General features: G+C 42.8%; 1 protein-coding gene across 4 annotated transcripts in view; it reads left to right on the top strand.

The window, feature by feature from the left end:
• Positions 1–26,939, top strand: part of Grk5 (G protein-coupled receptor kinase 5) — a 225,251-nt gene that overhangs the window by 160,406 nt on the left and 37,906 nt on the right. For all 4 annotated transcript variants that reach the window (XM_041661152.1, XM_041661151.1, XM_041661154.1 and 1 more), the window contains one exon: positions 780–857. In XM_041661152.1, the coding sequence (XP_041517086.1) occupies positions 780–857 (78 nt within the window). The remainder of the gene's footprint in view (positions 1–779; positions 858–26,939) is intronic.

Genomic DNA, 26,939 nt, shown 5'->3' with positions numbered 1-26,939 from the left:
ATCTTCCTAATGCTGAGACCGTTTAATACAGTTTTTCATGTGGTGACCTCCAACCATAAAAATGGTTTACTGCTAATTCATAACTATAATTTTCCTACTATTAAGAATTGTAATGTGGCCAGGTGGTGACACACACCTTTAATCCCAGCACTTGGGAGGCAGAGGCAGGCATATCTTTGTGAATTTGAGACCAGCCTAGTCTACAGAGTGATTTCCAGGACAACCAGGGATGCACAGTGAAACCCTGTTTCAAAAATCAAAAGAAAGCCCTTAATGTAAATTTCTGATATGCAACCCCAGAGGGGTTGTGACCCACAGGTTGAGAACTGCTATACTATATTCTTAAGGTTGTAAACCCATTTTCCCTTAAAAATAAATAAATAACAGTTACTGTTCCCTTGTCATATTACCTATTTCTTTTAAGGTTGTAGTAAGAACATCTAGAAAAATCACTGTTTCTTTTTGGTCAAACTTCTGTTTGTATTTTCTATTAGAAAAATCAATTTTGTGGCAGAAAACTATTGGACTCACAGTTTTAGAGGTTTCAGTTCATGGTTGACTGGATCAATAACTATGGAGGGTAGAGTGTTGTTTTTTTTTTTTTTAATTGTACTTTGAGCTCCCTGTCCAGGTCTTCCTCTCTCTGTGTGCTACAGTTACCTATTCTGTAGAAAGAGGGGATTGGTCAGGTGGTTCCTGATCAAGAGGTTAAAAGGCACCATAATTATTCCAACTTCAGTAGCAAAACTATTAGTAATTCTGTTTTCCTTTTGTTTTAGGCAGAGTATGAAGTTACTCCAGATGAAAAACTTGGAGAGAAGGGGAAGGAAATAATGACCAAGTATCTCACTCCAAAGGTAAGAGTCCTCCCAGACTTCTCATTGGGAGGACTGGGGAGCTCTGTCTAGGAATGTGTGCAACCCTGACACACAGGAAGGGTGGCTGCCTCTGGTCGTTTGCCGTCTCCACCCAGATTATGCCTCAGCCACATAGATTCAGAAAGGGGTGGTCCAGGATAGACCTGGCATAGGGTAGGAAACCTGGTTTCATGTAAGGGTCCTCTTACTGCCCACTGCCCACAGATTTAGACAGGAAGGTGAGTCTCACCAAAGTTGGTGTTGGAAGTGCACAGATGGGAGAAGGAAAGATACCCTCACCCATGGTCCTGTAAGCAATCTTAAAAAAACTCATTTGGTGGTGATGCAGGACACTGTCTTGACCCATTTAATAGTCTGGTCATAGCTGTTCTACCTATTTGGTTAAGCTGCTTTAGCTGAGTGGACCCCAGAAACATCTACTCCCCCACCCTAAATATCTCTACCACCGTTTTTTTCTTTTTCGAGACAAAATCTCACTATTTCATGCTGGCCAAAACCTTACTGTGTAGTCTAACCTCAAACATTTTTTAAATTTGCATTTTGTGTGTGCACGTGCACACATGCATGCATGCATGCGTATGTCATGACATGCACAGAGATTAGAGGAGAATTTCATCAGTCAGTGAAATTCCACCATGTGGGACCTGCGACTCAAACCCAGGTCATCAGTCATGGTGGCAAGTGTCTTTATACACTGAGCCACCTCACCAGCCCCTCAAATATTTAATCTTCCTGCCTCAGCATCCTATTTGGTAAGATTATAGACATGTGCAATTATAACCAATTTTAGATTTCTTTTTTGAAAAGTAGCCTCCCTTTTGGTCAAGTGTGGTGTCTTTGTGAACAGCTCCTTACCCCTTAGGGCCAATGATTGTCTTGTTCAGTCCCGTAGACATTGGGCACAGTTTCTTGATTAATGTCCCAAGTTAATGATAGATCAGATCACCACACTTGCAGGACAAAGTCCTTGCCCCATTCTCTCCCAATACTTAGTACTTGTTCTCAAGCACGCGTGTTCATCAATGACTACAGTTGGCATGGCATGTCCTTTCCATGCCGAGGGCAGTGTCATAGCCAAATGTGTGTCTTGTATCATTCTGCTACTCCACATACCTACTGAGTGGCTGCCTCTGACATTTTACAGATCTCATTTTCTTTCTTCTGCCCTGGCTCTTCCTCACTCTGCTTCCATCCTAGCCACACACTTCTGTTTATGGGACCTGCAGACATCACTAATTCTTTATAAAACAAGCAGAATTAATGCTGGTAAAATATCTCTCAAAGCAAAAACTGCCCAGCTTGCTCTGGACAGTGTATGACCCAACAATATGGCTACTCCCTTCATCTGTGAGCCATTGTATAGCATGCTATCAATGCCAACATGCAAGTGGTTCATCCTCTTGACTCACAGTCATGGCATATGAAGCAGCTGAAGGTGACTGCATTTCTGGTCTAGCTTCCATGTAAAGCACAGCAAGCACTCTGAATGTGCATAGATGATTCACGACTAGAGGCAGTGTTCCTAAGGGGAGGAAATATGCTGCGGGATGATGGTGACGACAGCTCCCTGACCGAAATCCTAGTATGCACACATACAGGCAGCCAGGGCCTGCAGACCTCAGAACTCATGCTACCACCCATGGACTCTTTACCACCTCCCTACCACAGTGTACTAGGTCTGGCCCTACTCTTCATCTGCACCACCATTGAAGCTGCCACCTACATGTGTCTGCCCAAAACAATGGCAGCTGAAAATGTTCACTTGCTGTATCAAGCACTAACTCAGAGTCCTTTTTATTATGTTACTATTGATATTCCACCCTATAGCTGAAGAAAGGGAGAGTTGCCAGCTGTCGCATCCCAGGTCACACAGCTAGAACGTGGCAAGGCCAGGACTTGATCCTAATCCCAAGAAGCACCATTTACTATTCCTCCCATTCAGTACCCCCCCCCCCCCCAATCATCTGGTGGAAGTAGAGAGTTTCCTTTGCCTCAAAGGGAGTAGGCTCTGTGGTCTGTCTCAGTGTAGGGTGTCAGAAAGCACTGGGCCTGATCCCCTCTCTCTCTTTGCTGCCCCTTCTTTTTCTCCAGTCCAGAGCCTCTGTCAGAAGACCCTCATCTTAGTATTCGGGTTCCTCACCTCTGTTCATGTTGTCGCATCTTCTAGAGGCATGAGGCCTGGATTCCCTCATCAGCTCAGATGGTTTTATAAGTGCCTTGGTGCCTGCCAACATTTGTTTTTCCTAAGTACTCCTCAGTTTCTGAAATTTAAACCACACCATCTGCTGCAGTCCAGGGGCTTGGGGGAGGCCATCCCCTGGGTTGAGTGTTTTCCTACAATAAATTTTGAACTGCTTATTAGCTTTTCCTGGAGGAACTTTCTCAAAAGCCTGCTTCACTTCTCAGCAATGCAGAGGCTCAGGTACAGGGGAAGCAAAGGACTGGGTGAGGGCCTGAACTAGACACTGATGGCTTCACGGAAGCTCCAGAGCCAATGCTCCCAAACTAAATTATCCTCATCATAGGCCTTTCTTCAGGATGCACACCAAGTACCATCTCCCCCTCACCCACAACTGACTAGTTCAGAGACCCTGTGATCAGTACCGTGTAGAAAGTGTTACACTGCAGATCTCTCATGGCTAATGACTAGGGAACTTATCAAAAGCTCTGAGAAGGCCTGAAATGAGGAAACCTGTTTACCTGTTGATAAAGAGTTTTCTAAACTTTGTTTACCAACTTTTCTGTTTTATGACCTATTGGCACTCTTGGGCTACAGAGCAAGAAGACTTATCCAAGGGCTGTCATGGTCACACCTTTTGGGCTAACTTACTTTTCCCTGTTACTTTTCTGCAGCCATACTAGCTCCAGCCCTATGACTTTCCAGGCCCATCTTGATGTGCAGGCCCTGTTGGTCTTTGTCCTTGCTGTTTAAAGAATGTACCACTCTCTGCTCCATCTCTGCTACCCTTGTGTCTGCCTTTGCCTGGTTCTCATGCCTTCCACTGTCCAAGGCCTCCTTTGCCACTGGCCAGTCCATTGCTCTGAGTACCCTACCTTTTTGTTGGGTCTTCTGTGCCTCAAGGTGGGGATCTCAGGACCTCAATTGGATGATAAGCTGGATGATACAAGTCAATACTGCGTAAAATGTTCTAGAGCCCAGATGAAAATCAGTTGAATGTTTATGATGACAGCAGTGTTAGAGTTCATGGTATTTCCATGGTGAGTCTCAAGAAACTGACAGTCCAGCCAATGAACCAGGGGAGTTTCTAGGAGGGCATGTTGCCAAAGCAGATCTGAAAGGAGGAGGAGGAAACCTGGTGCAAAAGAAGAAAAAGGAGAAGAATTTTTCGTGGACCTCTGTGAGCACCAGGCACACAAGTGGTACACATGCATACATTGCAGGAAAAACACTCATATATATATATATATATATATATATATATATATATATATATATATATAATAAATTACATTAGATATTATAATCATCACTTGAAAGTTCTAATTTATCTACATCTTCATCTTTCTCCCTTTTCTCACTCCCCCTTTTCACTCTGTGTATCTCTCTCTGTGTGTGTGTGTGTGTGTGTGTGTGTGAGAGAGAGAGAGAGAGAGAAAGAGAGGAAAGAGAGAATGAACACAAATGAGCAGAGAGAGAGCTATTGAGAACATTTATGTGGGTGCTTTCACATGTGTATGCACGTATGGAATCCAAAGGTTGATTTTTAGGTATCTTCCCCTATTGTTCTTAACCTTATTTTAGGAGACAGAGCCTCTCCTTGTACCTGGAGTTCACTGTTTTGGCTATACTTGCTGGCCAGCAGATCCTGCGACCTGCCTGTTTCTGCTTCTTCGGTGTTGGAGTTGTAGGTACACCATCACATTCAGATTTTATGTGGGTCTTAGGTATCTGAATGCAGGTCCTCATACTCATGCAGTGAGTACTTTACCCCCTGAGCCATTTTCTCAGCCCTCAGTTTTCTGTCTTTATTTTATCAACCTTAGTGGTATGAGTTAGTTTCTTGGTACGATTTTGATTTGCATTTCCCTAGTCACTGATAGTGTTTCATCTTTTCCTGTGCTTATTGGTCATCTGTATATTTTCTTTGAAAAAGGTCTATTCAAATGCTCTGCCCATTTTTAAAGATAGTTGTAAGTCTGTTGATTTACAAGAATTCTTTGTATACAAGAATTCTAGATACAAGTCATTTCTCAAATGTATGATTTGCAACTATTTTCTCCATTGTGGATCTCATCTTTTCACTTTCTTGATGGTATTATTTGAGACATTTACAATTTTTTGATGAATTTCATGCTTCATTTCTTATTTTCATACTTCATACTTACTTTCAAATGACTTGTGCTTGCCTTGCCTTAAGTGTTTTTCTAAGAAGTCCTCTGTTCCTTTGGGAACAGGGTGTGTACAGAAACAAAAAGAACAAATCCTGGTGTACATGATGTGTCATGAGCCACTCTTCCGCTGGAGAACCAAAACCTTGATGTCTGTCAGAAAAAGGTCAGGACCAAGCCTGACCCTTCATAACCATTCTGCATGAGCATCCTTCTGTTGTTTTCTGTGATAGCCTTTAGATCCTTCGGAGTACAACACTACACTGTCATGATTTCTTACAGATCTTCCCAGTAACTCTCTAAGAGGGCACTTGTGCATCCACTTTACAGGCCAGGCAGCTGAGGTTTGGGAAGAGAAGCTAGTTCAGAATGGACTATCGAGTGACTTGCCTCAGCAGTGCTATCTGTAGGGCATTTTCCTGTGGCTCATTTTATTTAAATCTTAATGACTAAGGCCTGACAGGTGGTTCCCACTTTAGATCTAATTTTGCTAGAAAGTTTAAGTGGATCCATGTGAAGCTCAGTGCTGGTGCATTGATGCCCCCTGCCTCAACCTCCCAACACACACACACACACACACACACACACACACACACTCATTGACAAAAGCATCTTACAAGAGGAAAGGGTTTGTTTGGCTTACACTACCAGATCACAGTTTATCACTGAGGGAAGTCAGAGCAGAAACTCAAGCAAGCCCTGCATGGGGTTCTTCCTAGACAGGAAAGGTAGACAGGTGGGATCAGCAGATTTGACAGAGTCACTGTAGTGTTCCCCTGTGGGATGGCGAGAATACCCAGCCCAGGCAGTATTTGGAGTTTATTTTTGGACCAAAGGACCTCTGGCAGGATATTGTTCTCCCTGCCCTCTGCAGACATAGGGTTGTCTCTTTGTTTCTATAAACAATGACAGAGTCGTTTTGATTTGCATTTCCCTTATGGCTAAGGATGTTGAACATTTCCTTCAGTGTCTTTTGGCCATTTGATACTCTTCTGTTGAGAATTCTCTGTTTAGATCTGTATCCCATTTTTAATTGGTTTATTTGGTATTTTCATGTCTAGTGTCTTGAGTTCTTTATATATTTTGGAGATCAGTTCTCTATCTGATGTGGCTGCCTTTTTGCCTTATTGACTGTGTCCTTTGCTTTACAGAAGCTTTTCAGTTCCAGAAGGTCCAATTTATTTATTGTTGCTCTCAGTGTCTGTGCTACTGGTGTTATATTTAGGAAGTAGTCTCCTCTGCCCATGTGTTGAATGTTAGGTCCCACTTTCTCTTCTATGAGGTTCACTGTGGTTGGATTTATGTTGAGGTCTTTGATCCATTTGGACTTGAGTCTATTTGTATTCTTCTACATGCTGACATCCAGTTATGCCAGCACCATTTGTTGAAGATGCTTTCTTTTTTCCATTGTATAATTTTAGCTTCTTTGTCAAAAATCAGGTGTTCATAGGTGTGTGGATTAATATCTGGGTCTTCCATTTGATTCGCTTGGTCAACCTCTCTGTTTTTATGCCAACACTAAGCTGTTTTCATTCCTGTAGCTCTGTAGCAGATCTTGAATCAGGGATGGTGATGACTCTTGACATTCCTTTATTGTATGTTATTGTTTTGGCTATCCTGTTTTTTTTTGTTTTTCCATATGAAGTTGAATATTGTTTTTTCGAGATTTTTTTTGTGAAAAATTGTGTTAGGATTTTGATGGGGATTGCATTGAATCTGTAGAGTTCTTTTGGTAGGATTGCCAGTTTTATTATGGTGATCCTACCTATCCAAGAGCATGGAAATCTTTGCATTTTCTGATATTTTCTTCAGTTTCTTTCTTCAAAGATTTAAAGTTCTTGTCATATAGGTATTTCCCTTCTTTGGTTAGTATTACCCTAAGATTACACCAGTCACAATGGCTAGTATCAGGGACACCAATGATAGCTTATGCTGGAGAGAATTCAGAGTAAGGAGAAAGAATGCTCCTCCATTGCTGGTGGGAGTACAAACTTGTACAGCCACTTTGGAAATCAGTATGGCGGTTTCTCAGAAAATTGTACCTTAAGATCCAGCAATACCAATCTTGGGCACATACCCAAAGTATGTGCAATCATACTATAAGGGCATTTGCTTAACTATGTTCATAAAAGCATTATTTGTAATATCCAGAACCTGGAAACAACCTAGATGCCCCTCAACTGAAGAATAGTTAAAGAAAATGTGATACATTTACATGATGGAGTACTACTCAGTGGCAAACAATGACATCTTGAAATTTGCATGCAAATGGATAGAACTAGAAAAAAAAACCATCCTGAATGAGGTAACCCAGATCCAGAAAGACAAGCATGGTATGTACGCATTCATAAGTGAATATTAGATGTAAATCAAAGAATAACTAGCCTATAATCCAAGACCCCAGAGAAGCTAGGTAACAAGGAGAATCCTAAGAGAAATATAAATAGATTCCCCTGGGATGGGGAAATAGTCAAGATCTCCTGAGAAATTTGGGAGCATGGGGGTGTGGAGAGAAGGAAGGACAGAAAGGGGAGGAAAGAAAAAGAGGAAAGGGGAAAAGAACTTGAGGGAATGGGATGGTCTAGATGGGGAAAGGACAAAGAAGGAGAACAAGGAAAGAGATATCTTGATTGAGGGAGCCATTGTGGGGCTAGAAAGAAACCTGGCACTACAAGGATGACCCCAGCTAAGACCCTAAACAGTTGTGGAGAGAGTACCTGAACTGACTTTTCCCTGTAGTCAGAATTGATGGCTATCTTAAATGTCGTCAAAGAACCTTCATCCAGCAACTGATGCACAGATACAGAGATCCACAGTGGAGCACTGGACTGAGGTTCCAAAGTCCAGTTGCAGAGAGGGAGGAATGGTAATATGAGCAACGGAGGGGGGAGGGTCAGGACCATGACTGGGATACCCACTGAAACAGCTTACCTGAGTTAATGAAGCACAATGACTCCAACCTGACAGTGGGGGAACCAACAAAGGACCAAACTAGGTCCTCTGAATATGGGTGACAGTTGTATGGCTGTGGTAGACTGTGCGGCCACTGGCAATGAGACCAAGATTTATCCCTACTGCTTGTGCTGACTTTATTGAACCTATTCTCTTTGAAGGGATACCTTGCTCAGTCTAGATGTAGTGGGGAGGGCCTTGGTCCTGACTCAAAGCAATGTGCTATACTTTGGGTGACTTCCCATGGAAATCCTTGCCCTCTCTGAGGAGTGAATGGGAGGTTAGATGGAGGGAGGGAGGGGGAGGGGATGGAGTGGAAACTGGAATTGATATGTGAAATGAGGGAAATAAGTTTTTTTTAAAAAATAAAAATTAAAAATGACAGGGTAAAATGGAAGTTTGTTGCTATTATGGTAGATCTATCAGCCTCCTTTTGCACAAAAGAAATTCATCCCTAATGTATGTTTAGCTCTCTGGGAAAGTAGCCACCCTTGAAAAAGAAAAGGGGTTGTATGAAAAGAAATAATGATTCCTAGTTTGCTTCTTAATTTCTTGACCCCTCTCTTGCCTATTGTACCCTCTCAGTGGTAGGTTTTTCTGCCCCAGACAGTAGCACCAGGATGTTGAGCAAAGGCTGGTCAGGCTGGTTCTCAGCTCTGGCCTCACTCCTTGTCAGGACCACATAGAAGACCAGTCCTGCTAACTTCTAGTCCTGCAAGCATCCTTGGAGCCTGTATTAGTAACTTTAACATCACTGTGATCAAGTGCCTGGGAGAAACAACTTCAGAGGGAAAGGTTTTAGGGAGTTTCAAAGTTCATCACAGTAGGAAAGACATGGCAAAGCAGCTCCATCTATGGTGGCAGAATCTTTTTTTTTTTTTAATTAATTGTTTTTCCATTCAAAAATTTACACTTCTTCCCCTCCTCCCATTCCCCTCCCGCTCCCCTACTCACCCTACTCCCTCTCCCTCCCTCCTTAAGAGAGGACAGGGAACATTGCTCTGTGGGAAGTCCAAGGCCCTCCCCCTACATCCAAGCCTAGGAAGCTTTGCATCCAAATAGACTAGGGTCCCAAAAAGCCAGTACATGCAGTAGAAACAAGTCCCAGTGCCTTTATCAATGACTTTTCAATCAGCCCCCATTATCAGCCACATTCAGAGAGTCAGGTTTGATCACATGCTCATTCAGTCCCAGTCCAGCTGGATTTGGTGAGCTCCCATTAGAACAGGTACACTGTCTCAGTGGGTGGATCAACCCCTGTGGTCCAGACTTCCTTGCTCATCTTCTCCCTCCTTCTGCTCTTCAACTGGACCTTGGGAGCTCTGTGTCTGTCTCTATCTCCATCCGTAGCCAGAAGAAGATTCTATTGTGATATTCGAGATAATCATCAGTGTGATAGTGGGGCAAGGCCAGTTCAGGCACCCTCTGCTCTGCTGCCCAAGGACCTAGCTGGGGACATCCCCGTGGACACCTGGGATCCCCTCTAGAGCCAAGTCTCTTGATGACAGAATCTTGAGGTGTGCTCTGATCTCTTCTCTGTTTCTTTGATTGAACACTCTGACCAAAAGCAACTTAAGAAAGGAAAGGGTTTTTGTTTTGTTTGTTTTGCTTTTGTTTGTTTGTTTTGGTTCATACTTTGAGGTCACAGTTCATCACTGAGGGAAGTTGGTAGGAACTCAAGCAGAACTCTGAAGCAAAAACCGTGGAGGAATACTGCTTGCTGTGCTTTCTCTTTTGTTTACTTAGGCTCATGCTCAGGTAGCTTCCTTACACAACCCAGAATCACTTGCTCCAGGAATGGTGCCACCCATAAGTGGGCAGGTCCTTCTACATCAATTAACAGTCAAGACAGTCCCTCACAGACAAGGTTGTGGACCAACCTGATAAAGACAGTTGATCAATGGAAACCTTTTTAAAGCTTTTTCTAAGCTGTGTCAAGTTGACAGCTAATGTTAATAGGAAACTACTTATGTGGTGGAATACCAAGAAACAGGGAGTGCAGGCTGGTATCAGGGCATGGGTATAACCTTCAAGGCACTTATGACCTACTTTTTACATCTAGGCTCTACTCTAATGCTTCCACAACTTTCAAAATATTCACAAGATACAAAACAAGCGTTGAAATCGTTAAACCTATTGAGGACATTTCAGATTCAAACAACAGCACCTTAGTTTGCTCATCTGAGTATGGAATTGAAGAGAGCGAGTGCAGGCCTGGACTCAGTATCATCAGTTTTCATAGATATCATATTTGCAGACCACAATTACAGTGATCAGCATTTTTCTTTTGAGTCAAATCATGTTTTAACTAAAACAAAGTGAGCTGCAAGGTAAACCAGTATGTATATAGGGATAACTAGAGAGTAATGCTCTGGACATGATGAACCTTTCTCACTGTACGGTGATTAGTATGTGTCAGAGGTGAGCTAATCATATACTAGCACACTGCTGAGATTTTCTTGATGGGACTTGAAGAAGAATTGAACAGGATAAACTTTTCTGAGTACCTCGGTGTTGTCACCCTGGTTCTCCTAAGACCATTAATTATCTTCAGAAATGCTCTATTCTTCCTAGCTAGTGATGCATTATGGGATGCTGACTTGATGATAAAGATAGTGTGGCCTGGAACAAAGATCTCTGAACCAGGTGACACAACTTTCTGATATAGGTAGTGTAGAATTGACCAACCTGTTTGTATTGGATATTTTTCCTGTTGCTGTGACCAATTTCTGGTTAAACAACAACAACAACAAAAACAAAAAACCCCAACTTGATGAAGGAAGGATTTATTTTGGCTCACCGTTTTACAGTGTTTGGACAAGAGCATTGTGGTGTTGTGAGTATGTGGCTCTTCTCTTTACATCATCATGGACAGGAAGCAACAGGAAGGGACCAGGAAAATTTATGGCTTATAAAAAGGTACTCCTAGTATCCAACATTATCTAACTAGGCCTTACCTCCCACAGTAACCCCATCTCCTGGGTAATCTGTTTGAATATTGGGTCTATCAATTGATGAGTCCTTAAGTCAGAACCCTCATGGTCCAGTTGTTGGAAAAGCACTCAAAAAAAAAAAACATTCAGAGGTAGATTTTCCTATAGATTTCTCAAGTCTAGTCAAGTTGACCTGTAAGATTAGCTATCACACCATCTAGCCAACCTGTGGTCTCCAGGGCAACCAAGGACATGGGAATTACCCCTACAAAAGTACTTTCTTCAACCTTCTTCATAGACCACGAACTCTATACACTGGGCCTGAATCTGGCTTTTCTCTTCCACTGAGATTATTGATTCCTGTCTCCTAGAAACAAGAATGAATCTTCACCCTGTTGTCAACGAATGTAATGAGTTCAGAGTCTGCCTTTGCCTTAATAAGGGGTCTCTCCAAGTGGCAGGCTGGTGCAACCATATGCCTGGCTTTTCAGCTTCTTGCCACAGTACTGTGAGGAGAATTGAGGGCAGAAAAGAATTGGAAAGAAAGCTTGAGGGTGGGATTTTTGAAGTCACTTTCTATACAAGTGCCAAGTAGGCTACTTCCTCCTGTTTTCCAGAGTACAGGCAGACAAAGAAGATCTTCAGTAGTTAACCAGGCTTCCCTTTTGCATTTCTTTCTCACTCCTTAGGATCTGACTGTAAGAATAGTTAGGGTTCCACTTAACCCTGTTGAAAATTACTGATCTAAGCCAGATTGTTTATTTCCTACATGAAGAAACAGGCCCAGAGGAGGACTGGTCACACAGCTTGAAAAAGAAGACTAGAATCACCCTTGCAGAACTTTGCAAGACTCTGGGCAAGAAACACGGATAAATAACATCAAAAGTGCACTGCTTGGCTTTGTTTTCGTCTTTCACCATAGGTGGCCTGCATCTAGACCCAGATTCCCCGTAGACTGTTCTTTTGTGGTCAGTAAATGTCTAGATACTGTACCATGTGTAGTGCTTGAGCTTATTGGAGTAGGCAGTTGGTGCCACCCCATCCTCATCTACATGTTGAATTTATTCTCTCTTACCAAAAGCGGGTTTTCATGTTGGAGGTGGGAAGGAGAAGCATTAATTACTGTACAGCACATGGGACTTTATGCTTTTAGCTCATTCCAGTTTCCGTATAATTCTCAATGAAAAACAACAGTTGTCTCCGTTTTACCCTAAAACACATTGTTTAGTAATGATAAAGAAGGGGAAACTGTAAGCAGGGACTCAAATATGTGCCTGCAAATGTCCAGATTGCATTATTTACAATTGGACTAGAATCCAAGTGTCCATCAACATATAAATAAATAGATAAAATATACCATATACGTATAGTGACATATTTAAGTCCACCAAATTCTGATACATACTACAGCATGGCTGAAGCTCAAAAACCTTGAACTAAGTGAACGATGCCAGATTTAAAAGTGTGTGTGTGTGTGTGTGCGTGTGCACACGCACACGCCACAGTATACATGTAGAGGTCAGAGGACAACCATGGGAGTCAGTTCACTACTTTTACTATGTGGGTCCCAGGGATTGAACTTAACTTGTAGGCTTGGTAACAGGTGCCCTCAGTTCCTGAACCATCTGGCCAGCTCAGGATAGACAGACTTACAGAAATTACATTCAAGTTTTCCAGAAAGGATGTGGAGTGTCCACTTAATGGGTACAGTTTGTGTTTAGGGTGACAAAACATTTTAGGAAAAGATGATTGAAAGAGTGAACTCAACACCACTGAACTGTACACTTAAAAATGATTAAGATAGCATATTTGTAAAAGTAGAAGAGTGACAGATTAAGAGTGAGGCTGGGATGTAGCCTTATTCTGTAGAGTCTGGGCTCTTCAGTGTTTGGGCTTCTCAGAATTTAACACACAGCAAAATTGTCCCCTGAATCAGTTTCCTGGGTGTAGCTAGAGTGACAAGGCGCTAAGAATGATCAAGTCTCAATGTGAGGTGGGGCTGTTGTCTTTAGCTTGCTCATGCTGATTGGACTTCCCTGTCCCTGAGTCTGGACTTCTGTTCCACTCGTACCCGTGCTGATTGGACTCCCCTGTCCCTGAGTCTGGACTTCTGTTCCACTCGTACCCGTGCTGATTGGACTCCCCTGTCCCTGAGTCTGGACTTCTGTTCCACTTGCAGCGCGTCTTGATCATTTTCTCTTGTAAACGTCCTTCTGCACAAATTGTTCTTCATTCAGATATACCTCTGACTCCTGAACAGTTTTTCCTGGAAACAGAATTGTCTTTGTCTACAGCCTTGTTTCATTTCAGCTTCTCATAGCAAGATGAAGCAGGTCCCTTAGGGCTTTTTTCCTTTCTTATGACCTTTCAGGTCAGAAAATTGGACATCCCTTTGATACTCATACGGCCAGCTCTGCTTCTGCCCTCCTTTCTTCTCTGTGCTTTTCCTGTCTAGAATTCCATTTTGGGTATCTGCTTCTTGAGCATCCCTTCCTCCAGCTGTCCTGGGTGGGCAGGACACTGATCCTAGTAGTACCTGTGCTTGGCTGACTCACTGTATATCTCACCTTCGCACCCGTCTGCAGGCCTTGAACACAGACATGACGTTAATAGGCATAGGGATTACTGTCCCTCCTTCATCTTAACATCCACAGATTAAAATCTTTACTAGAAAAAACTAGCCCGCTTTCAGATGGAGACTGGATTGGAAGCTCTGGAACCGGAGGACAGTGACTATTCTAGAAGACAGAAAATCAGCTGGCTGTGCCCTCACCTCTCACACATAAAGCCTAAGGAACTCTCCTGAAGGGACATTCTACACTTCAGCCCCTTGGGACCAGACTGCCAATTGTGAAGAACCTGCATAAGGTGGCATTGGCTCACGTAGAACAAAACTGGCTGAATACAAACCACAAGGAAGAACCCCTTCTGCCCCAGCAACTTCTCTGGGGTTGCGAGCCCCATGTGCAAAGCCTGTGTAAACATCTCTGGTTGCACACTTGGCTTCACAGGTCACAACTGGGTATTATCAAATTGACAGAGCTCAGCTGGCCTCTCATTCCATGTCTGGGCACACTACATTTTGTTAATTATCCTCTTTTGCCTCTGACGTAAAGGGTCAAGGTCTGGGTCAGAGTCAGTGTGGTTTCCTTTCCTTCTCATTAGTGCTATCCATATCCCAGGGCCCCTGGTTAAATTCCAGTACTATTTAAAATGTTCTCTGTCTCTTTTCCCATTGCTCAAGAATTTTTCATTCTGATTTCTGTGAAGACACTTGAAAAGCCAAGAAAATGTGTGTCTAGATCTGTTGAACCCAGTGAGTATTCTCCTGAGAGCCATGTCTATTTCCCGGGGGTTCTGTGTTCTTCTTTGTTATCCAAAGGAACAGCATAGGTCCCAGTGGCCTAGTCAGTAGGGCTTGTTCCTCATTCTTTGTTGCCTTCACATCATCACCTGCTCTCAGGATTCTTATAGGTTATCCTATTCTCTGAATGCTATACAGAAACACATCAGTTTTATCCTAAGGAGAAAATTAATTCATCCAGAACTTCGTTTTTCTTTGAACCCTTCCCAGAGCACAGACACTAGAAATGGAAAAATGAAGGGAACTCTTTACTGCCTACTCAACCACTTCATCTCTAGGCATGGTTGTGCCTTGCCTCAGCTGTAGAACCACCTGTGTTGATGAGACCATCTCTCTAGCTCTTCCTGAGGACAAAGAGGATGCCCACAGTCAGCCACCCACAGTCTTCATTTGTCTGTAACTATTGCTGTTGGGGAACTGAGTTGACCTTTAAGCTCTTGGGCTGAATCCTGTGATATAGACACAGGATGGACACTCAGGGAGTCTGTGGCTGATGATAGACTTGACTTAGACCCCAGCTGGAGAAGCATCTGACTGATCACACTGTGTCCTCTACCTCTGCTTACTCTTGACCTATCAGAATTCTCATCTGTCCTCAGGCCCCCATCCATAAGGTTCAAGAGGTCACCACCTAGAGAGTCATGTGCCTGCATTGTGGTGGAATTGTGGACTTCATATAGAATATTGTTATTTCCAAACCAGAGTCAGAGTGTTTCTTATATAACACTCCCACCTGTGGGTCTTGGGCATAAGTATGACATCTGATGGGGGTGGGAAGTTCTGGTTGAATTTCTTTAATCTTAGAAGATTGCTTCCCCTCATTCATCACCACCTCCCAATGATTAAAATCTTCACTGGAGTTGCCAGACATGATGGTACATGCCTTTAATTCCTTCACAGAGATAGGCAGGTCTCAGTTGATGCCAGCTTGGTCTACAAAGCAAGTTCCAGTACATCCAGGGCTACACAGAAAAACTCTGTCTTAAAAAAAAATCAACAAACAAATCTTCACTGGAGAAAAATCTAGCCCCTTTTCAGACAGAAAATAGCAGGGTGTTATCTTTCAGTTGCTCAAACACTCAACCACATAGAGCTCAGACTCTGGGTGTTTGAGATCTTCATGAAGTAGAAAGATGACAGGTTGGGCTTATCTTCCTAGAAGCTTGGAGACTGCTGAGGCATGAACTAGGCTCTGGACAGATCTCTGGCCACAAATACTCTATAGTGGAGGCAAAGGAAGGATCTGGTTTTATAGGGGCTGAAGCTTAAAGGATGTGGGAAATATCCTCATTTAAGAAAATAAATAGCAGTTGGGCATGGTGGTGCACACGTTAGCACTTTGGAGGCTGAGGCAGTAGAAGCACCATTAGTTTGAGGTCAGCCTGAAGTATAAGCAAGATCCTGCCTCATGGAGCGAGAGAGATGATTAAACTGTTATGAGTATTTGCTGCTCTTACTTAGGACCTGAGTTTGATTCTCAGCACCCACATGGTGGCTCATACCATCTTAACTCTAGTTCCAGGGAATCTGGATTCTCTCTTATAATGAGAGCACCAGACATGTACATGATACACATATATACAAGCAGGTTAAATATTCATACACATAAAATAAAATAAAATAATTCTTCAGTAAATTCTGCCTCAGAGGGGATGGACAGAAGGAGGGCGGGAGGGAGGAAGGGAGGGAGGAAAGGAGGGAGGGAGGAAGGGAGGAAGGGAGCACCGTATGGGGGATACAAAGAATTGTGGTTCCGTGCTCCCCTATCCACCTTTCCTTTATCCCAATTCTCCTGTTTCCCCAGGTCCCCCGTCCTTCCCTTCTACCTTTTCTCTCCCTATCTCCCCTTACCCCCATCCCACCCCACCCCCAAGATCCCATTTTCTCCCCGGCAATTTGGTCTACTTCCCTTAGACAAGAGGATAACTATATGTTTTTCCTTGGGTTCACCTTCTTACTTAGCTTTTTTAGGTTCACCTATTGTAGACTCCGTGGCCCTTATTTATGGCTAGAAACCAATTATGAGTGAGTACATCCCATATTCATCTTTTTGGGTCTGGGACACCTCACTCAGGATAGTGTTTTCTATTTCCATCCATTTGCATGCAAACTTCGAGAAGTCATTGTTTTTTACCGCAGCGTAGTACTCTAGCGTGTATATATTCCATACTTTCTTCATCCATTCTTCCATTGAAGGGCATCTAGGTTGTTTCCAGGTTCTGGCTATTACAAATAATACTGCTATGAACATAGTTGAACAAATGCTTTTGTCATTTGATAGAGCATCTCTTGGGTATATTCCCAAGAGTGGTATTGCTGGGTCCAGGGGTAAGTTGATCCCGAATTTCCTGAGAAACCGAAACACTGACTTCCACAGTGGTTGCACAAGATTGCATTCCCACCAGCAATGGATGAGGGTACCCCTTCCTCCACAGCCTCTCCAGCAAAGGTTATCCTTGGTGTTTTTGACTTTAGCCATTCTGACAGGTGTAAGATGATATCTCAAAGTTGTTTTGATTTGCATTTCCCTGATTGCTAAGGAAGTTGAGCACGACCTTAAGTGTCTTTTGGCCATTTGAACTTCTTCTGTTGAGAATTCTCTGTTCAGTTCAGTGCCCCATTTTTTAATTGGGTTAATTAGCATTTTAAAGTCTAGTTTCTTGAGTTCTCTATATATTTTGGAGATCAGACCTTTGTCTGTTGCGGGGTTGGTGAAGATCTTCTCCCAGTCAGTAGGTTGCCTTTGTGTCTTAGTGACAATGTCCTTTGCTTTACAGAAGCTTCTCAGTTTAAGTAGGTCCCTTTTATTCAATGTTGCCCTTAATGTCTGTGCTTCTGGGGTTATACATAGGAAGCGATCTCCTGTGCCCATCTGTTGTAGGGTATTTCCCACTTTCTCTTCTATCAGGTTCAGTGTGTTCGGGCTGATATTGAGGTAATTTCTTTCTTAATCCAGGTATGGTTCAGTAGTTGACTGTTCAGTTTCCATGAGTTTGTAGGCTTTCTGAGGGTAGCACTGTTGTTGAATTCTAACTTTAATCCATGGTGATCTGATAAGACACAGGTGGTTACTAATATTTTTTTGTAACTGTGTAGGTAAGTTAGCTTTGTTACCGAGTATGTGGTCAATTTTCGAGAAGGTTCCATGAGCTGCAGAGAAGAAGGTATATTCTTTCCTCTTTGGGTGGAATAATCTATAGATGTCTGTTAAGTCCATTTGCTTCATTACCTCCATTAATTCTCTAATTTCTCTGTTAGGTTTCTGTCTGATTGACCTGTCCATTGGTGAGAGAGGAGTGTTGAAGTCTCCTACTATTAGTGTGTGCGGTTTGATGTCTGCCTTGAGTTTTAGTAATGTTTCTTTTACGTACGTGGGTGCTTTTATATTAGGGGCATAGATATTCAGGATTGAGACTTCTTCCTGATGAATTGTTCCTGTTATGAGTATAAAATGTCCCTCTTCATCTCTTCTGATTGATTTAAGTTTGAAGTCAACTTTGTTAGAAATTAGTATGGCCACACCTGCTTGTTTCTTAGGTCCATTTGCTTGATAAGCCTTTTCGCAGCCCTTTACTCTGGGTAGGTGCCTGTCTTTGTGGTTGAGGTGTGTTTCTTGTAGACAGCAGAATGTTGGATCCTGTTTTCTTATCCAATCTCTTAGCCTGTGCCTTTTTATAGGTGAGTTGAGCCCATTGATATTAAGTGATATTAATGACCAGTGGTTGTTAACTCCGGTCACTTTTTTAGTAGTAGGGTTTGTGTGTTTTCCTTCTTTGATTTGCGCTGGTGAAGGGTCTCTAGATGTCTGAGTTATTGTGTCATTGTTGGACTCCTTGGTTAGTGATTTTCCTTCTATTATTTTCTGTAAGGCTGGATTTGTGGCTACGTATTGTTTAAATTTGTTTTTATCCTGGAAAATTTTGTTTTCTCCATTTATAGTGAACGAAAGTTTGGCTGGATATAGTAGTCTGGGCTTGCATCCGTGGTCTCTTGGTTTTTGGAGTACATCTATCCAGGACCTTCTGGCTTTCATGGTTTCCATAGAGAAGTCAGGTGTAAGTCTGATAGGTTTACCTTTATAAGTAACTTGGCCTTTTTCCTTTGCGGCTCTTAATATTCTTTCTTTATTCTGTATATTTTGTGTTTTGATTATTATATGGTGAGGGGATGTTTTCTTTTGATCCAGCCTATTTGGTGTTCTGTATGCTTCTTGAACTTTCATAGGTACATCTGTCTTCAGGTTGGGAAAGTTTTCTTCTATAATTTTATTAAGTATATTTTCTGTACCGTTGAGCTGCACTCCTTCTCCTTCTTCTACTCCAATTATTCTTAGGTTTGGTCTTTTTATTGTGTCCCATATTTCCTGAATGTTTTGTGATGAGAGTTTGTTGGACTTGCTGTTTTCTTTGATCAGAGCGTTTATTTTCTCTATGTTATCCTCAGAATCTGAGATTCTTTCTTCTATCTCTTGTATTCTGCTGGTTATACTTGATTCTGTAGTCTCTATTCGTTTTCCTAGATTTTCCATGTCCAGCCGGCCCTCTGTTTGTGTTTTCTTCTTTGCCTCCATTTCAGTTTTCAAGTCATGAACTATTTCCATTATCTGCTTGATTGTTTTTCCTTGGTTTCCTAGGGTATCATTCACTGATTTACTCAATTCCTCGAACTTTCTGTTATACTTCTCATCCATTTGTATAAGGGCGTTTTTTATATGCTGTTTAAGGGTATCAATCACTTTCATGAAGTCAGTTTTTTCTACTTCTTCTTGATTAAGGTGTTCATGTCCTCCTGTTGTGAACTCACTGGCTTCTAGTGGTTTCGTGTTGTTTTTCAGATTGTTGGGAGAATTCCTGCATTGGCGTCTGCCCATCTCTTCCTCCCAATACTCCCCTTTGGATCTTCTTTTACAGGATCAGGTCTTCTTGCCCACTGATGTACCTGCCCAGTGATGTCACTCCCCAGAGATGTTTCTCCACAATGATGTTTCACTTGGGGCCCAGATCGAAACTCCGCGCTGCTTGGTTAGCTCGCGAACAAAGGGCCCACCCTGCTCGCCTGGGGCAGGCTATGGGAACAAAGGAGCTACCGGCCACCCCTTTGTCCTCCCGGTTCGGGTTCGGTCCCAGCGCCCTAGCAGGCTGAGCAGGGAGGCGCTATGCCACCCAAGAAGGGAGGGAGGGAGGGAGACAGGGGGTGGGGGGGATCTAAATGTAAGCTGAATGGGATAGGAAGAGAGAGCAGGTATGGGCAGTATAGCCCCTGTAGGATGGGCAGGAAGTGTAGGCGGGCTGAGGTATGTTCCCAGCTGCCGCAGCACTCACTCACCACAATGATGTTTCACTCGGTGCCCAGATCGAAATCTGTGCTGCTTGGTTAGCTCGCGAACAAAGGGCCCACCCTGCTCGCTGCGGGCAGGCTATGGGAACAAAGGAGCTACCGGCCACCCCTTTGTCCTCCCGGTTCGGGTTCTTACATCTTAATTTAATGCATTTCTAGTAATCTGTGTATTGTCATGAGGCTATGACTTACTATGTAAAGTTTCAGCATCTGTCTCCAACAGGGCTACATGACTTCTCTCTTACTCCACCTTCTTTCTCCCAACATTCAGTTTAGTTTTCCCCACTTAGCTCTGTTCTTCCAGAGCTAAGGCTCAAAGCAGTTTCTTTATTAACCAATGGTATTCACAGCATACAGAGGGGAATCCCACATCACCTCCCCTTTTCTATTTAAATAAAAAGGAAGGTTTTAACTGCAACATAGGAAAATTACATATAACAAAACAGGTATCAAGCAAGAATTATTATCAAGCAACAATATTTATATCTTCTTTAACTTTTATCATAACTTTAAATTCTTCAATTCCATCAAAGACTCCAGAAGGATATAATATTACCTAAGTAAACAGAAAGTGCATTGTAAGCAACTTCCAAAACTCTAGAATTTACAGAGACTTCTTGCTGTCTGGACAGTCACCCAAATTTCTTATATACCATTGGGACATCCATCTTCAGCCTACAGGCTCATAGTATCCAGCAGACTTTTCCACAAAGCAGGAAATTTCAAAGACAGTTCCATCTATATTGGCAGTTTTTCAGTCACTTTCTTCTGTGTCCTACAGAATGTCTGCCAGGAACCCTGAAGAATGATCTCACCTTTAGGCAAGTTTGACAGTCATTTCTCCATGGGTCCTGCATGTCCAGTTCACACAGCATACCTTCAAGCAGTCCAGGCAAGAGCAGTTTCTTGCCCAGTGACTAACAAACTCCATGAGGAGCCTCTTCAATGTTCATCATCTTCTTGAAGTAATTGGTGCTGCCAGGAGCAGATGTGTCTCGTCATGAAAAGTCCTATGTTCTTAAACATTTTAAATGCCATATTCTGTAGTCTTTGAAAGGTTTGAAGAATGCTTATCCATCTGAAATACAACTCTGTACATCTAGAAAACCTAACTAAAATGACTACAAGCATGACTATTGTGGATGACTGTCTATTAACCTATATTTCTTAATTATACATTACATTTTTAAATGAGCTGCCCAAACACAATACCTTAATCAAGAGCAGAAATATACATTTAACAAAATTGAACTAAAATTTGTATCAATAAACAAAGATCCATACCAGTGCAAATCTCTATATCATATCCCTCTTTAAATGTAAACAAACATTTATAAATAATATTTGGGAATTTGGACATAATTCTCTCCAAAGTGCTTCCTGCTTTTTTTTGGGCAAAGTAATTTTTGAGGAGTGTTTACAGCGACTTTCAGGGGGGTCTTAGTCCATTAAACCACATTAGTCTAGAATTGATCCACAGGTTCTCATCTTCTGTCGTAACAAAAGCAGAACCTCTTTTCTAAAGCAACATATCCTTAGACCCAAATTTTAAAGACAAGATACCTTTAAAGCATATTTGTTGGTTACTTAGCTCATTCACAGTCAAAAAAATCAAAGAAAACACAATAATATTCATAATCCAGACTCTCTATTTTCCATTTTTACATGGCTTATTATTTTTTACTCTATTACTTTTTAATATTTATTTTATTATCTTTACTTCTTTAATGTATATCTGTCTGTACTGTCTCTTTAAAGACTTTTTTTATATTTTTTCTTAACCATTTACTTCCTTTTATGACTCTCTATACTCTATCTTCTCTCTTCTAAGCCTATGTACATTTTTAAACACACTGTGTCTCATTTAGAGGTCTTTTATTTCTGAATCTCTCCTTATTGTACATCTGTAATCCTTTTCTGACCAGGATGACTTCTTAAAAAGCTAAGTACTTCTTAAAAACCTAAGCAGAATCATTGCTAGGGTTAATATGGCCCTGCCTTCTCGCTCCGCCCAGTACAACATGGCGGAAGTCCATTAGTGCCTGAGACTGCCGGGTGGGAGCCATCCTTACCACCTCAACTCTGATAACCTATGCTGGCCTATGTTGGCCTATGCTGCCACCAAGTAACTAGCAGCATGCTGCCCACAAACCCCATTTAAATGCTCAGCCTCTCGAAAAAGCCAGAGTTTGCACTGGCAGCATGGCCTAGAAAACCATTATTTTAAAATCGTGTGGCTTTTCTTTTCTACTACTGCTGAATCAGGAAAACCTCTCTTAAAGGAGCCATCGTGTTAAGCCATGCTTAACTCTGTTTTTTTTTTTTGTTTGTTTGTTTGCCTAGAATTCCTTCACAAAGTCTCTCAGGTTTTAAGTGGATTTTAGTTGACTACATTACTACATCAATTTGTTGTTGGAGAGGCTGCTTGTTTGTTCCCATTCCCAGTCCCAAAATAATCACCCAGAAACTATATCATTTGAATCACTGCTTGGCCAATAGCTTAAGCATATTTTTAGCTAGCTCTTACATCTTTTTTTAGATCTTTTTTCTTTATTATTATTATTACTACAAATTATCACCTCCTCCCCTCCTCCCATTCCCCCCCTCCCCTCATTCCCCCTCTCCCTCCCTTTGCAGTCCAAAGAGCAGTCAGGGTTCCCTGCCCTGTGGGAAGTCCAAGGTCCTCCCCACTCCATCCAGGTCTAGGAAGGTGAGCATCCAAACAGACTAGGTTCCCATAAAGCCAGTACATGCAGTAGAATCAAAACCCAGTGCCATTGTTCTTGGCTTCTCAGTCAGCCCTCCTTGTCAGCCACGTTCAGAGAGTCCAGTTTGATCACATGCTCCATCAGTCCGAGTCCAGCTGGCCTGGTGAGTTCCTGTTAGATCAGCTCCACTGTCACAGTGGGTGGGTGCACCTCTCGTGATCCTGACTTCCTTGCTCATGTTCTCCCCCCTTCTGCTCCTCGTTTGGACCTTGGGAGCTCAGTCAAGTGCTCCAATGTGGGTCTCTGTCTCTATCTCCATCTATTGCCAGATGAAGGTTCTATGGTGATATGTAAGATATTCATCAGTATGGCTATAGAATAGGGCCAGTTCAGGTGCCCTGTCCTCAGCTGCTCAAGGAACAAGCTGGGGACATCTCCTTGGACACCTGGGAACCCCTCTAGTGTCCATTCTCTTGCCAACCCTCAAATGGCTCCCTTAATTAAGATATATACTTCCCTGCTCCCATATCCACTCTTCCTCCATCCCAACTGTCCCATTCTCCCAAGCTCTCCCCTCTTACATCTTAATTTAACCCGTTTGTATTGATCTGTATATTGCCACATGGCTGTGGCTTACTGGCAAAGTTTTGGCATGTCTCTGGCAGTGGCTCCATGACTTCTCTCTGACTCCGCCTCCTTTCTCCCAGGATTCAGTTTAGTTTTCCTCATCTAGCTCTGTTTTACCCTCTCATGGCTCAAGTCAATTTCTTTATTAACCAATGGTATTCATAGCATACAGAGGGGAATCCCACATCACTGCAGGTGCTTCTGTTCCTGATTGGAGACTCCTCTTTGGCAAGCAATGAAGTTTTTCCCTTAGCACTTCAGAAGCATGATAAAGGAAAGTTACCTTTCTAGACTTCCTCTGAGTGATTGATAGCTACTAAGGCACCATCGTGTTGCTCAGGACTTGGCAGCTGACCTGCAGGGTTGACCTTGGGGATCCTGAGTGAGAAGAGAGATATTTCTGCTATGAACTACTGGATATCAACCTTAGACCCAGTGTGGAGGGTATTTTGCTTGTGAGCCATACTGATTTATTTCTCCCCAGTGACCTAGAAAACAAAACCTTTTACTCTCTTTTGATCTGTTCTTGTTTGGGGTTTGTGGATGGTATCTCCTGCATGACCAAAGGTAGAGAGGAACTGCCCCAGATGGACAGGTGGCAGCAGCTCTAATATAGGACCCCGAGGTTTTAATAAAAAAAAAAAGGTGAAAGAGTGGCATACTTTCTTCTGTCAGCCAGGCCTTACATCACCTAAGCAAGGCTATGCTCTCCATGGGCTGCAGTCTAGCAACCTTCCCCCTGTCTTCTGATTGTGGTTTGACAGCATGTGCAGTTTTGAGCCAGGAGTCTAGGCTTGCAACTGGTCCCCATTATATGCTCCTGCCACTCTCTGCTTTCTTCACCCAGGTCTCCTGTTCTAGCAAATGACAGGGTGGTATCTTCCAGTTGCTCAAAGGGGAAATTATTAAAAAAGCTTTGGGAAGGGACTCCTTGTATGAACAGATGAACCCATAGTAGATATGGTACTACCTTGACTGGGCTTGAGAGCACCTGGACCCAAGAAATGTCTCCCAAAAGCAACTGCGTCTTTTCTGGCCTTCAGCCACAAGGATCTGTCTGAAATTCCCCTTGACTTTCTATTTAGTTCTAAGAAAATTGTCCCTAGCTTGTCACCAAAGCAGAGATAGATCAGATGACTCCACGAAGCTAACTTCTGGTGTCTGAAGAAGGGTTCTTTTTTCAAAAAATGTAGCATCATACTTGGAACCTAGGACCTTGCAGGTAACAAGCAACACTACCACTGGATAACTCATAGCCTAAACACATATGTGTACATACCTTTATTTAGCAAGCATATTAAGCACCTTCTGTGTTCTGAACTTCATCCATTTGTTTCAGCAAGTAGAGTTGAGAGATTTCAGGTTTGAAATTTAGGTAGACCTGAATCAAGGGTCAAGTCCACCATTTCCTGAATATTTATTTAGTCTCTTAGGAAATACTCCATTTTGGGAAACTGGAGTGAAATACCAACCTATTTTCCCCCAGCTCTCTAAGTCTCAGCATATATGCCTATTTCCCTGGAGCCATGAATTACACTTTACATCACACTTTCCAAGAGAAGCAGAAGTATAAATGATAGGAAACTCACAGGGAGGGTCTAGGACATTGTGGCCTCTGCTCAGCACCAGCGACTGTCAAGCCAGCCCTCTCCCCTGGTGCCCATAGCCGCTGCCTCCGATCCTGGGTCCTGCTGGGTGTCTGATTGCCATTCCTTCCCTACTCCTATTGCCAGGCTTCCTGTAGCTGATACAAATCCCCTCATGTAAATGGGTATTCAGGGTATATTTGTAGGAGTGTTCATTCCTTATTCCCCTCCCTGAGGAAAAACGAGGATCCTCAGAACATCTGCCTTCACCCATGTCCAGCAGGACAAGCCAAACCTTTTGTAAAATTAGAAAAAGGGGAACCCCTGAGGACTCCTTTGTTCTAGAATCTTGCCTTTCTGCTGTTTCACTTTTCCTGAGAAAGTTGGAGATTGCAAATAGTTTACATACAGAATGTCAGCTGCCCACATATGAAAATATACACATCATTAAGACCTAAGTACTTGCGTCTGGAGATAGAGCAGACAGTCTCCCCAGCTGACCTTTTGTCCACTGGCAGAACCACTTCTAAAGAGCATTAAATTCCTCAGGGGGATGTTTGTATGTTGAAGCAAAACATATGTTGGACATTAGCTTGTGTGCATGCATGCATGTCTGTTCACCTGCACATGTATGCACTACATGTGACAGGACCATATAAGCAACATTGATCAAAATATGAATAATATGCTATGTTTCCTTTTCCAACATCCATGGTTTGCTCTTTGAGGTCATAGTCACGGTTTTACATGCTACTTAGGAAGGAGCTTGGTGTCCTTCACCTCCTGCCGCTGTTTAGGGATGGGGCTCTCTGGTCAAGTTGCCAAGGTTTGAATCTTAGTTTTTAAACCTCAGTTGTGTGACCTTAGGCAAATCACTTAACTTCTGAGCTGTCTCTGTATCTGTAAACTAGAGATGTCAATAATAGAACTTGCCTTGAGAGGTTGGACAAGACCACACTGGACAGCCTCATACCTGGCTTGTGATAAGGAGGTGTTCATCGTGCAACTGCCATGAGGACAGCGATCATGGCTGTTACCATTGGGAGGTGAGGTAAGGCAGAAGGCCCTAGTTGCTAAGAGGATTCTTTTGGCTGTGGGTCCTGAAGCATCTCTTGTGTCATGGGTACCATGATGGGTGAAGAAGGGTTCTGTCCATGGGAGCAAGCAAGGGCCCAGTGGCTGGAATTCCAAAGTTTACTAAGGACATGTCCAGAGCATTGGGAGAGAGGCCAGAAAGGGGAAGCAGGTCTGGAAGGGTATTTGAGGGACAGCTCTAAGAAGTTTATGACTTGATCCTGAAGGCAGCAAGGATCATAGGAATTGTGTTATGTGGTAAAACTGCTTTGAGTGTTATGATGTCACACCAATAGAGAAGAGATTAGAAGAATTTATGAGGCAACTCCTGGGAGAGACTTCTGGAAAGCAGAGAGATGACGTGGAGATGGAGAGATTTTAGGATCCAAGATGACTAGGAATGTAAAATGCGGACAACCTGGTTTTGAGTGGAGCTGATGAGGTCAAAGCTGTGTCTTCCCCATGGAACTGGACCAGAACTTATAAGGTTCAAGTCCACAACTGACTCAGATGCTCCTTATCTCTCCAATAAGCAACATCAGAGCACTAGGGGCCTTTTCTCTCAGTTTTCCTATCTGTGCCATGATGGGTCGAAAAGTGATCACCTAAGGATCCTCCTTCGAGGGTTCTTTCTAAATATCTCACCCAATTTATAGGGTGTATATTTCCAAGATGGCTCAAAGGGGATGCAGAGGACTGTCGATGACCACTGAGGAGCTATGTGGGTGGAGGAGCCTGAAGGTCCAAGTAAACCTGCTTGTGTAACTGATCCACTTTTCACTTCAACTTCTTGAAATACTTTGATGCAGAGACAAAGCTTTGGTTATGAGAGCCCAAGATATTTGGGCTTTTCTTCTTTCTGTTACACAGGGTCTCTAGGAATAGTTGACACCATTGAGGTCATCAGTGGCTCCACTTTAAAGATGTCTTCTACAGGCTCATGACTCTGTGGTCTCCACCTACCCACTATTCTTTTTATAAGTCTGCATTTTCTAGACTGGTCTTACTATGTAACTTCGGGCCTTCAGCAAGAACTCTCTCTTCATCCCCTACATCCTCTGTCTCCCTCGAGGCCCTGCTCTTATCTTAAACTACTCAAGGTTTCCTTCCCGAATTGATCAGTTATTCTT

The sequence above is a fragment of the Microtus oregoni genome, unplaced genomic scaffold, assembly GCF_018167655.1.
Source record: "Microtus oregoni isolate MIOR12 unplaced genomic scaffold, Mior012 000012F_ref0000307, whole genome shotgun sequence".
Lineage (NCBI taxonomy): Eukaryota > Metazoa > Chordata > Mammalia > Rodentia > Cricetidae > Microtus > Microtus oregoni.
The sequence above is the reverse complement of the archived record's forward strand: the minus strand, read 5'-3'. Positions and strand labels throughout refer to the sequence as shown.